An 11455-nucleotide genomic window follows, 5' to 3' on the forward strand; every position below is an offset into this window, starting at 1 on the left:
TAAGAAATTGAATTTGTAGTTAAAACTGTCATGAAAAGAAAACTCCAAGCCCAGATAATTTCCCTTCCAAATTTGACCCATTAATTAAGGAAGAGATAATAACAGTTCAGTGGAAAGTCTTCTAGAAAATAGGAAAGGAATAAACACATCCCTACTCATTTTATGAGGCTAGAAACATTCTGATACTAGAACCAGACAAAGGCATTAAAAAGAAAGAAAACTACAGTCCAACGTTCTTCATAAATATTGATATGAAAGTTATTAACAAATTTTAGCAAGTGTCACCCCAGTAAACTTTAAAAAAAATAGCAAATTATATTTGACAACGTTTGACAACATTTGATAATATATCACTACCAAATGGAGTTTACTTCAGGAATACTTGGTTCATTTAACTTTCAAAAATCAATATCATTCACCATATTAACTGACATAACAGGGGAAATATGATTATCTCAATAAATAGAGAAAAAACATTTGACAAGATTCAACATCCACAGAAGGAAACTTTCTCAGCCCGATAAAAGGCACAGACAAAAAACCTAAAGCTAACATCATATTTAATGGTGAAAGACTGAACACTTCACTGCTCAGATTAGAAACAAGGTAAGGACTTCATTTCTCACCACTTCTGTTGAACATCTAACTGAAAATTTTAGTGCAATAGTCCAGGAAAAGAAATAAAGAGAATACAGATTGGATGAGAAGAAATAAAACTGTGCTTATTTGCAGACAACATACTTGTCAACATAGAAAGTCCCAAAGAATCTATAAAAAAAAACCTCCTAGAATTAATAAATGGTTTAGCAAAATTGCAAAACACAAAAAGCAATTATATTTCTAATACTAGCAATGAACAATTAAAACCGAAGTGAAAACCAATAGCAATTAAAATATCAAAAATACGAAGTTCTTAGGCATACATTTCACAAAAATGTAAGAACTGTACATTAAAAACTACAAAACATTGCTGAGAGAAATTATAGATCATGTTCATGGATCACAAAGACAATATTAAGATGCCAATTGTCCCCAAATTAATCAATGAATTTAATACATGACCTATCGAAATCTCACCAGGTGTTTTGAAGAAATTGACAAGGTGATTCTAAAATCTATAGAGAGAAATGCAAAGGATCTAGAGTGGCCAAATAATTTTTTAAAATAAGGGCATGATTTGAAGACTTATACTTCCTGATTTCAAGATTTACTAAAAATCTACATTTATTAGTAATCAAGACAGTTGGTGTTGGTACACACACACACACACACACACACACACAGGCACACACACAAACATACTATTATATACCAAAAATCAGAATAGAGCATGGAGAAATAGATCCACCATGTATGGTCAATTAATTTTCAGCAAAGGCAATTCAATGGGGGAAAGGATAATCTTTTTATCCATTGGTATTTGAACAGTTGGAGAGGCATATGGAAAAAAATTAAACTTGACTCTTAACCTTACATTATAAATAAAAATTAACTCAAATGGATCCATTTATATAAAATTCTAAAAACTGCAACTAATCAGTAGTGGCAGAAAGCAGATCAGTAGTTACCTGAAAACAAAGGGGAGGCATAAATTACAAAGGGTCATGAGGAAACTTTTGGACGTGAGGGATATGTAGTTTATTTTGATTGTGGCAATGTTTTCATGTATAGATATGTCGAAATTCAAAAGTATATTCTCAAATATATTCTGCTTAATGTATGTCAGTTATGCCCTTTAAAAATAAAAACTTTACCATGTCAAGGTATTTGCTCTATTTTGTGTCATTCTATTGTGTTTTTGCATATAAAATATACAACATATCTAAAAGTTCTTTTAGTCTAAATACTAAGGCGTCTTTTTTACCTGTTCAGTGCATCGGCCTTGGATATATTTTGTCAAATGTATGCCTAAGAATTTGAAATGCCTATGTACCTCCCCACTCAAGCACACACTTTGCTTTTTCAGATTGAATATGAACACAGAGCACCAGAGTGCCGTCTGGGTCTGAAGGAAGGCCGTCCATTCTCAGGGGTCACTGCATGTTTGGACTTCTGTGCTCATGCACACAGAGACTTGCACAACATGCAGAATGGCAGCACAATGGTAAGTGGGGCTGAGGACAGACTAGCAGCATGACCTGCCAAAGACTGGAGGGCTGGAAGTTCACATTTTTTAATTGGATTGTTTGGTTGTTTTGTAGTTGAGTTTATGAGTTCTTTATATACTTTGGATATTAGCCTGTTTATTAATTGTATTGTTTGGGGGTTTTTTTGTTGTTGTTGAGTTATATGAGTTCTTTATATATTTTGGATATTGGCCCCTTATCGGAGGCATTATTTGCAAATATCTTCTATTCGGTTGGTTGCCTCTTTGTTTTGTTGATGGTTTCTTCTGCTGTGCAGAAGCTTTTCAGTCTATTTATTTTAGCTTTTACTTCCCTTAACTTTGAGGTCAAATTCATAAAATCCTAAGACCAAGATTTTTTGGTTTTTATTTTAATTTAAAAATCCTGTAAAAATGCAAAAACATTCTTGGTTCACTGATCATACAAAACAGGCTGTGACATTTTCTTTTGGACTGAACACATTTTCTTTTGGACTGAAACTGAGGCTATACTGTCTTATTTCCTCACCAGGTATGCACCCTCACTAGAGAAGACAATCGAGAAATTGGAGGCAAACCTGAGGATGAGCAGCTCCATGTTCTGCCTCTCTACAAAGTCTCTGATGTGGATGAGTTTGGGAGTGTAGAAGCTCAGGAGGAGAAAACACGAAATGGTGCCATTCAGGTACTGACTTCTTTTCGGCGGAAAGTCAGGATGTTAGCAGAGCCAGTCAAGACATGCCGACAGAGGAAACTAGAAGCCAAGAAAGCTGCAGCTGAAAAGCTTTCCTCTTTGGAGAACAGCGCAAATAAGAATGAAAAGGAAAAGTCAGCTTCATCTCGTACAAAACAGACTGAAAATGCAACCCAAGCTAAACAGTTGGCAGGTAAATTTAATGTGATGCATTGTAGACATATGTGTTATATGATACTTACGTTAAAAATGAGCATTGTTAATTTTGGAAGGTTATAATTAATTATGGTCTTAGAATCTTCTCTAAAGTAGCAAGGGCCCAGCTTTGCTCTTGAAGATGGTATTGAGACCCCAGCTTGATGAGAAAGTTGGGATTTTATTCTGTAATAAATGACAGCTTCATGAAAGGTGAGTGATATGGCCAAATTAGTGTTCTAGCAGTGGCAGCTATGCCACATTAGAGGAGCTAATAGTTTGGAGACAGATGCAGTAAACCAAGAGTGAGGTAATAAGAGCTTGGATTTTGGTGGTAACAACGAAGATATAGCAAAAATGATGAAGGAAATTCTTCCAAAATGAATATCAATACACTGGTGACAAAACATTGGCATGAAGGTGAAGAAAAATTTAAGGATGACTCCAAAGTTTTAAGCCTAGATAACATAAACAGTACAATGTATTGAAATAAGTTTGGAAACAGGATTAAGCGGGGAGAGGGGCAGGAGACTTAAGATTCCTTTCCTTAGCCACACTGAGGCTGAGGTTTAGGACGTGGAGCACATGTAGTTTTTATAAAGCTTTTACCCATCAAAATAAATCACGTCTATAGTAGTGGCAATAGAGCATTATTTATCAATACTAAGTTGACATTTTCTTTCCAAAGCCCCTTGCTTTATGTCTGTGGTTAACACTGAAAAGTCACATAGCAATGTAATGTCCATATCCTAATTTTAGAGATGGTATTGGCCTGGGCATTAACAAAAGAAAAATGTATATCTTTTTACCATGCTAAGTGAAATAAGTCAGAAAGAAAAAGTCGAGCACCATATGACTTCACTCCTATGAAAACTGAAAGTAACAGCTATATAAGATGTCAGAGGGGTAGTAGATTGGGAGCGGGTGGTTATCACTTTGTGAGGGGTGTAAATGTCTAACTATTATATTGTTTCATATACCTGAAACTAATTAAAAAAACTGAAAGCAATAAATAAACAAGACAAACAAAAAAATCAGACATAGACAACAGTATAGTGGTTACCAGAGGGTAAAGGGGGAAAGGGGTGGCAGAAGAAGGTAAAGGGGGTCAGATATACAGTGATGGAAGGAGAACTGACTCTGTGTGGTGAACACAGAATGCAATATATAGATGATACATAAATGTAAACTTGAAACCCTTATAATTTTACTAACCAATGTCACCCCAGTAAATTTAGTAAAGATTAAGAAAAAGTATATCTTTTAAATTTAGTGTACCAGTTTGCTTAGAACCAACTGTCTTTGGTTCACAGAGTCAAATTTTCCTGCTGATTCATTTCAAATTTTAAAGAAACTAATTTAGAATAATATGCTAAAGATGCTTAATAAATATTTATTGATTGGTTGACTCACATTAAGAGAAGTTAATCCTATTCAGTCGCTGATATATGCTTCCTGTTAGCTATAAAGCATAGTCCAATAGAACTTGGCCTCTGTAACTGGTTTCTGCAGTAATCGTTTCAATTGTCAGGACTGCCATTGCAGCTCCACTTGTTCTTATCTCAGATTACTTTTTTACGTGAGGTCATGAACCAGAAGTATGACTTTTAAAAGTTTCACTTGCAAAACTGAAAGTTTCATCAAACTTTTAATGAAACTACAACTGTGTAAATTTCTCGAAAGTGTGCTAATGAAATAGGGTTCTCATATAAGATGCTTTGAGTGTTTAAATGGCTATCATTTTTTTTCTCATAGTATTGCTGACTCTTCCATAACAAATTTTATACTCCTTTAATTATTTAACCAATTTTATTGCATGGCAGGCAATGGAGAATTAAAGTAAAATAAGGCACGTTGCCTTCCCACCAGGAACTACTTTGCAGGAGGGTAAAAGGGAGACTAAAATGGATCATTACAATATTGTATTGTACAATATTGTAATGTATCATTACAATATTATGACTGCTGCTTTATCTGACTTATGTTTGCAGAGGGTACTGCAAAAGCACTAGAAGAGGCAGTCATAGAAGGCTTCCTCAAGGAGGGGATGACTATGCCAAGAAAGGGCAAGGAAATGGGTGGAGGAAAGAGGGCACCTCATGTGGAGAGTGTGGCATGGTCAGAAGCACAGAAGCTCCAGAAAACATGGTGCTCTCAGTGGAATGGCCTTTGGATGTTTATTGCATCTTTCTTCAATTACCAGATTGTACTGTTATGAGGTCTGCCATTTTATTTCTAACACTTTAGACACACAAAAATTATGCCAGACAGTGATCAGAACCCTGACTTTGCTCTTGTCCTTGTTTGATTATCGCATAATGCCGGTGGGGGTTCTTACATACATTTAAGCATCCTCGCTAGCATTCATAAAATAATAATCAAGCATACTTGTCACTGCTCTTTCTTATCCTGTCCACAGAACTTCTGCGACATTCAGGACCAGTCATGCAGCAGTCCCAGCAGCCCCAGCCCCAATCACAACCCCAACAACTACAGAAGCAACCTCCACAGCCACAGCCTCAGCACCCCCAGCCGCAGCCACCACAGCCGCAGCGACCCCAGCAGCCACCGCCACATCATCCCTTGACTAGTAACCCTCAGTCAGAGGCTGTCAACTCTTACTCTCCTTCTGGGTCCACGCATCCATATACGAGACGGCCCAATCCAGTTAGTCCTTATCCGAGCTCTTCACACACTTCAGATATTTATGGAGGCACCAACCCTATGAACTTCTATTCCACCTCCTCCCAAGCTGCAGGTTCATATTTGAATTCTTCTAATGCCATCAACCCCTACCCCAGGCTTTTAAATCAGAACCAATATCCATCGTATCAGTGCAATGGAAATATATCAATGGACAACTGCTCCCCGTATCTCGGCTCCTATTCTCCCCAGTCTCAGCCCATAGATCTGTATAGGTATCCAAACCAAGACCCCCTCTCCAAGCTAAATCTACCACCTATCCATACACTTTACCAGCCACGGTTTGGAAATAGCCAGAGTTTTACTTCTAAGTACTTAGGTTATGGAAACCAAAATATGCAGGGAGATGCCTTTAGCAGTTGTACTGTTAGGCCAAATGTTCACCATGTAGGGACATTTCCTCCTTATTCCACTCATGAGATGGATGGTCACTTCATGGGAGCTGCCTCTAGATTACCACCCAATTTGAGCAATCCAAACATAGACTATAAAAATGGTGAACATCACCCATCTTCTCATATAATCCATAACTACACTGCAGCTTCAGGCATGTTCAACAGCTCTCTCCATGCCCTGCGCCTCCAAAACAAGGAGAATGACATGCTTTCCCACACAGCTAATGGGTTATCTAAGATGCTTCCAGGTCTTACCCATGATAGAGCTGCTTCTGTCCCAGAAGGCTTACACAAATTACATGATGCTAGCAGTCAGGAGAAGCAGCCATCTGCCGCCGAGGACAATGACGAGGTCTGGTCAGACAGCGAGCAGAGCTTTCTGGATCCTGACATTGGGGGCGTGGCCGTAGCTCCAACTCATGGGTCCATTCTCATTGAGTGTGCAAAGCGTGAGCTTCATGCCACCACCCCTTTAAAGAATCCCAACAGGAACCACCCCACCAGGATCTCACTTGTCTTTTACCAGCACAAGAGCATGAATGAGCCAAAACATGGCTTGGCGCTCTGGGAAGCTAAAATGGCTGAAAAAGCCCGTGAGAAAGAAGAAGAGTGTGAAAAGTATGGCCCGGACTATGTGCCTCAGAAAACCCACGGCAAAAAGGTGAAACGGGAGCCCCCTGAGCCACATGAATCTTCCGAGCCCACTTACCTGCGCTTCATCAAGTCCCTTGCTGAAAGGACCATGTCCGTGACCACAGACTCCACAGTAACGACATCTCCATATGCCTTCACTCGGGTCACAGGGCCTTACAACAGATACATATGATATCGCCCCCGTGTTGGTTACCTCATTTGAAAAGACCACAACCAACCTGTCCATAGTGTAGTTCTCATGACATGGGCAGTGGGGAAAGGACACAGTCAGTATTCATGACAAATGTGGTAGGAGGACCCTCGGCTCACCAGCAAAAAAAGAGGTCCCCTTACCATAGCACTTAATGTCCGCTGACTCCTAAGTGATCACAGATGGCATCTAGGCAAAAGACCAAAGCATTCTGTGCAAAAAGAAGGTGGGGAAGAAAGTGTTCCACAATTTACATTTTTAAACACTGGTTCTATTATTGGACGAGATGATATGTAAATGTGACGTTTTCTTCCCCTGGCAACTCTACACATCTGTGACCACTTTTAATAATACCAAGTTTGCATAGTCATGGAACACAAATCAACCAAGTACTGTAGTATTACAGTGGCAGGACTCTTAAAATACCATCTGGTGCTGAACATATGTACTGAAATACTGGAATTATGGCTTTTTAACATGCAGTTTTTACTGTAATCTTAATGTTAACTTGTATTTATCAAAATAGCTACAGGAAGAATAAATGAATAGAAAGCAAAACACTGAATTTGTTTGGATGTTCTAAGAAATGGTGCTAAGAAAATGGTGTCTTTAACAGTTGAAAATTTAATGCCTTTCTACCATCGAGATGCTATCGGTGTACTCCAATGCTGTTGAATAACAGGGGTACCTTTCCATTGAAGTTTTTATCTTAATTACTTATTCTTACACAAGCTTAGTTTTTAAAATGTGGACATTTTAAAGGCCTCTGGATTTTGCTCATCCAGTGAAGTCCTTGTGGGACAAAAAACATACATGTACATACATACACACATATGTATATGTGCACATACATGTATATGTATAAATATGTTAAATGGTGTCTTAGAAGCACTTTGCCTACCTAAGCTTTGACAACTTGAACAATGCTAAGGTACTGAGATGTTTAAAAACAAAGTTTACTTTCATTTTAGAATGCAAAGCTGATTTTTTTAAGGAAAGGAAAGCTTTTAAAATATTTTTGCTTTTAGCCATGCATCTGCTGATGAGCAATGTGTCCATTTTTAATACAGCCAGTTAAATCCAAAAGGGGGCTTGCTGGATTCAAGGTAATACATTAGTACACAAAACACGTTTTCTGGTGCTCATCTCACATGCTATACTGTAAACGTTTTATACAAAATTGTATGACAAGTTCATTGCTCAAATATGTAGAGTTTTAAGAATTTTCTATCAACTGCAGGTAATAATTAACTGCATGCTACAGACTAAACCAAGCTGTTCACTTACGCGAAGCGATTTTATGTATCTATGTGCTCTTCAGTGAGCTGAATGGCAGTCTGCCTTTGTGTTGATAATTGTACATTGTGACATTGTCATTTCTTAGCTTAAGTGTCCTCTTTACCAGGAAGATTGAGCAGACTGATGCCTCCATAAGAAAAATAAACAGGGTTAGTTCCATGTGAATCTGTTAATTAAAAAGAAAACAGGCAGCTGGTTTGCTGTGGTGGTTTTAAATCATTGATTTGTATAAAGAAGTGAAAGAGATGTATAGAAAGTAAATTAAATTGTAAACAAAACTTTTTTAACGCAATGCTTTAGTATTTTAGTACTGTAAAAAAACAAAAGGAAAATATATATATGTGTATATATATGTATATGTATATGTGTATGTGTATATATATATATATATATATATATATATATATATGGATTTGAAGCAGAATTCACATCATGATGGTGCTACTCAGCCTGCTACAAATATATCATAATGTGAGCTAAGAATTCATTAAAGGTTTGAGTGATGTTCCTACTTGTCATATACCTCAACACTAGTTTGGCAATAGGATATTGAACTGAGAGTGAAAGCTTATAGCATTGTGTACCATCATTTTTTTCCAAGACTTTTTTAGTAAAAAAGCATACCTTTTTTCAATACTTGATTTCTTAGCAAGTATAACTTGAACGTCAACCTTTTTGTTCTAAAAAATCAGGGATATTTCAGCTCATGTTCTTCTTATGCCAACATGTCACCTGTGTTTATGTAAAATTGTTATACGTTAATAAATATATTCTTTTTCAGGGATTTAACCCTTTTATTTTGAATCCCTCCTATTTTGCTTGTATATGTCCTTATGTAACTAAAACTAATTTTGTAAATCACTTGGCTCTTTTTAATTGTAAAGTAAAGCATTTTAAAAGTTTGGGGAATATTTTAACTGTTTCAAGCAGGAAAAAAATTACATGAAAATAGAATGCACTGAGTTGACAAAGGGAAAATTGTAAGGCAGGAGTTTGGCAAGTGGCTGTTGGCTAAAGTCTTTCAATTCTCTAAATAAAGATGTTTTGATCCTGTAATCAGTATAGGTACAGACCCACGAGGACTTCTCCAAACAGGCAAGACACTTAGAGATATTGTGTGCAATCAACTGTACAATTACATTTTGGTCTAAGTGCATTTTTGCTTACTAACATTTAAAATACACTCTTAATCAAAGGAGGCCTTTGAGTTTTGTTGGTCAAATCTTTGTCTTTTAAAAAGTTTTCTTTAGTTTCTGGCTGTGACCAGTTCACAAATATTTCAAAAGCATTTGTTTTGCATATGTCAAACCACATGATTTTAATATTTTGCATATGCCATATGTTTACCCAAATATTTGGTTACTACATGCTCATTTATTGGTTTTGAGTCAGCCATCTCTATATGAATATTTGGTTTCTATATCACCCACTGTCACTTGTCAAACTGCTGGCCAACAGGGCAGAAAGTGTAGTCTGGGGGTTTGGGGAGAGGTTAGGTAGGAAGGAGAAGAGGAAATTGAACAGCTTATTGTAAATATCAGATCTGTAATTGTAAATATCAAACCTGCCTCAGTTAGAATGAATGGAAAGCAGATCTCCAGTTTGCTTATATAGGAATATCAGGTTGACTGTATAGCCATACTTGAAAATGCTTCTGAGTGGTGTCAACTTTACTTGAATGAATTTTTCATCTTGATTGACGCACAGTGGTGTACAGTTCACTTCTAAAGCTAGTGGTCAACTTGTGTAGAGAAACTTTTGCAGTTTGACACTAAGATAATGAACTCTGTGTGCATTTTTCAACGCTTTTTTAAAAACTTAGTTTCATTTCATTTTCATGAGATGTTTGGTTTGTCTATAAAATCTGAGGAGGGTTGTTATAAATACTGTAAGTATTGTAATGTTATGAATGCAAGTTATTTGAAAGCGTTTATTATTATATCATTCCTGATAACGCTATGTGAGTGTTTTTAATAAAATTTATATTTATTTAATGCACTCTAAGTATTGTCTCGTTGAAGTTTCTGTTTATTGCCTAAATTACTGCCCTCTCAATGCGGCAAAAGGGAAAAGAATTTGCTTTTTAATGATACTTTTTAGATAGAGATTCTTAATGTTAAACTATATCTAAAGTAATATCCACAAAACTAAGGCCAAAGTATTTCTTTGGTTGAATAGTCTAGATATTCAACTTTTTGTTTTGTTTTGTTTTGTTTTCCGGCTTATATTTTAGCCTATTCACCTTGCATGTGTAGCCGGGTTAAGTCAGGAATAGACTAATAGCATTTCTTCTGACCTTAAACTGACCGTCCCTTCTGCTGTGTCGTCTGTTAGAGCTACCAGTGACAGCAGCTACCCTGGGGGTGACTTCATATTGCTGTGGTCTAAGGCCAGACTTGTTCTCAGATTCTCATCTTCCTCTTCATGTCCAGGCTTCTGAAGGAAGACTCCTCTTCCTGCCCATCCAAAAGGCAGACAGTGTTAGGCAAGAGCAGAAGGGAGAGATGGCCTGGGAGGCCCCAGCCCAACGTGCATGCCCTCATCCATCCCACATGGCTTCAGGGAGTGGGAGCGGGAGCGGGAGGCTAGACTGTCCTCATCTCTGTCATGTGAATCATCCCTCACACAGTACCCGTGCCCCCCAGCTGAAATACTTCCTAGAAACACAAGATACTAAGCACAATTACTAGTTATAGTTTTGTGAGTTTTCCAGTCCCACGCTCACTCCACCACTTCCCAAACTGTCCGAGAAATAATGTTCATCATGCATAAAATAAGAGTAGCCACGTTCCCATATTTCCTTCTTTGTTCAGCCTGGGCCAGATTTGACTTCAATAGTACTGTCTGAGCCCAGGAAGGACTACCAGTTAGTAACCATTGCACTCATTGACTGGGTGATTCCTCCAGCACTCTCTTCAAAGCCAGGAATTGAAAGTAGCGGCCACAGCACTGTTAAAAAGCAGTGATCCAGTGATTTTTATTTATTTTTTAATCTCGACCCTCTAGGGACATTGTCAACCCTCATTTTACTGTCCATCCTCTGACAGAACCTTGGGAACTTCCCACTCTTCTCAGTTGCTAGTCTCCACTGCCCAGGGCAAGGGAATTTAAGATTCTGTGAACTCAAAAGCTTTCCCTGCCAGAGTCCCATTTCAATCCCAACTAGCTGAGGCAGGTGATGCTAGTGAGCTATAAATGAAGGTGCTGCTAAGAGCTGCTGG

At 37.6% G+C, this 11455-nt stretch overlaps 1 protein-coding gene across 2 annotated transcripts in view; it reads left to right on the forward strand.

Moving 5' to 3' along the window:
* The window catches only part of TET2 (tet methylcytosine dioxygenase 2), a 104486-nt gene extending 94291 nt beyond the window's left edge, over positions 1-10195 (forward strand). Inside the window, exons 9-11 of one of the 2 annotated variants that reach the window (XM_033105810.1) lie at positions 1967-2104; positions 2637-2991; positions 5413-10195. In XM_033105810.1, the coding sequence (XP_032961701.1) occupies positions 1967-2104; positions 2637-2991; positions 5413-6917 (1998 nt within the window). In that variant the 3' untranslated portion in view covers positions 6918-10195. Of the gene's footprint in view, positions 1-1966; positions 2105-2636; positions 2992-5412 lie in introns of those variants that run through there. The other variant, XR_004422992.1, reaches the window with a different exon arrangement.
* Positions 10196-11455: the final 1260 nt, after the last annotated feature.

This window comes from Rhinolophus ferrumequinum, chromosome 5 (assembly GCF_004115265.2).
Source record: "Rhinolophus ferrumequinum isolate MPI-CBG mRhiFer1 chromosome 5, mRhiFer1_v1.p, whole genome shotgun sequence".
Classification (NCBI taxonomy): Eukaryota; Metazoa; Chordata; class Mammalia; order Chiroptera; family Rhinolophidae; genus Rhinolophus; species Rhinolophus ferrumequinum.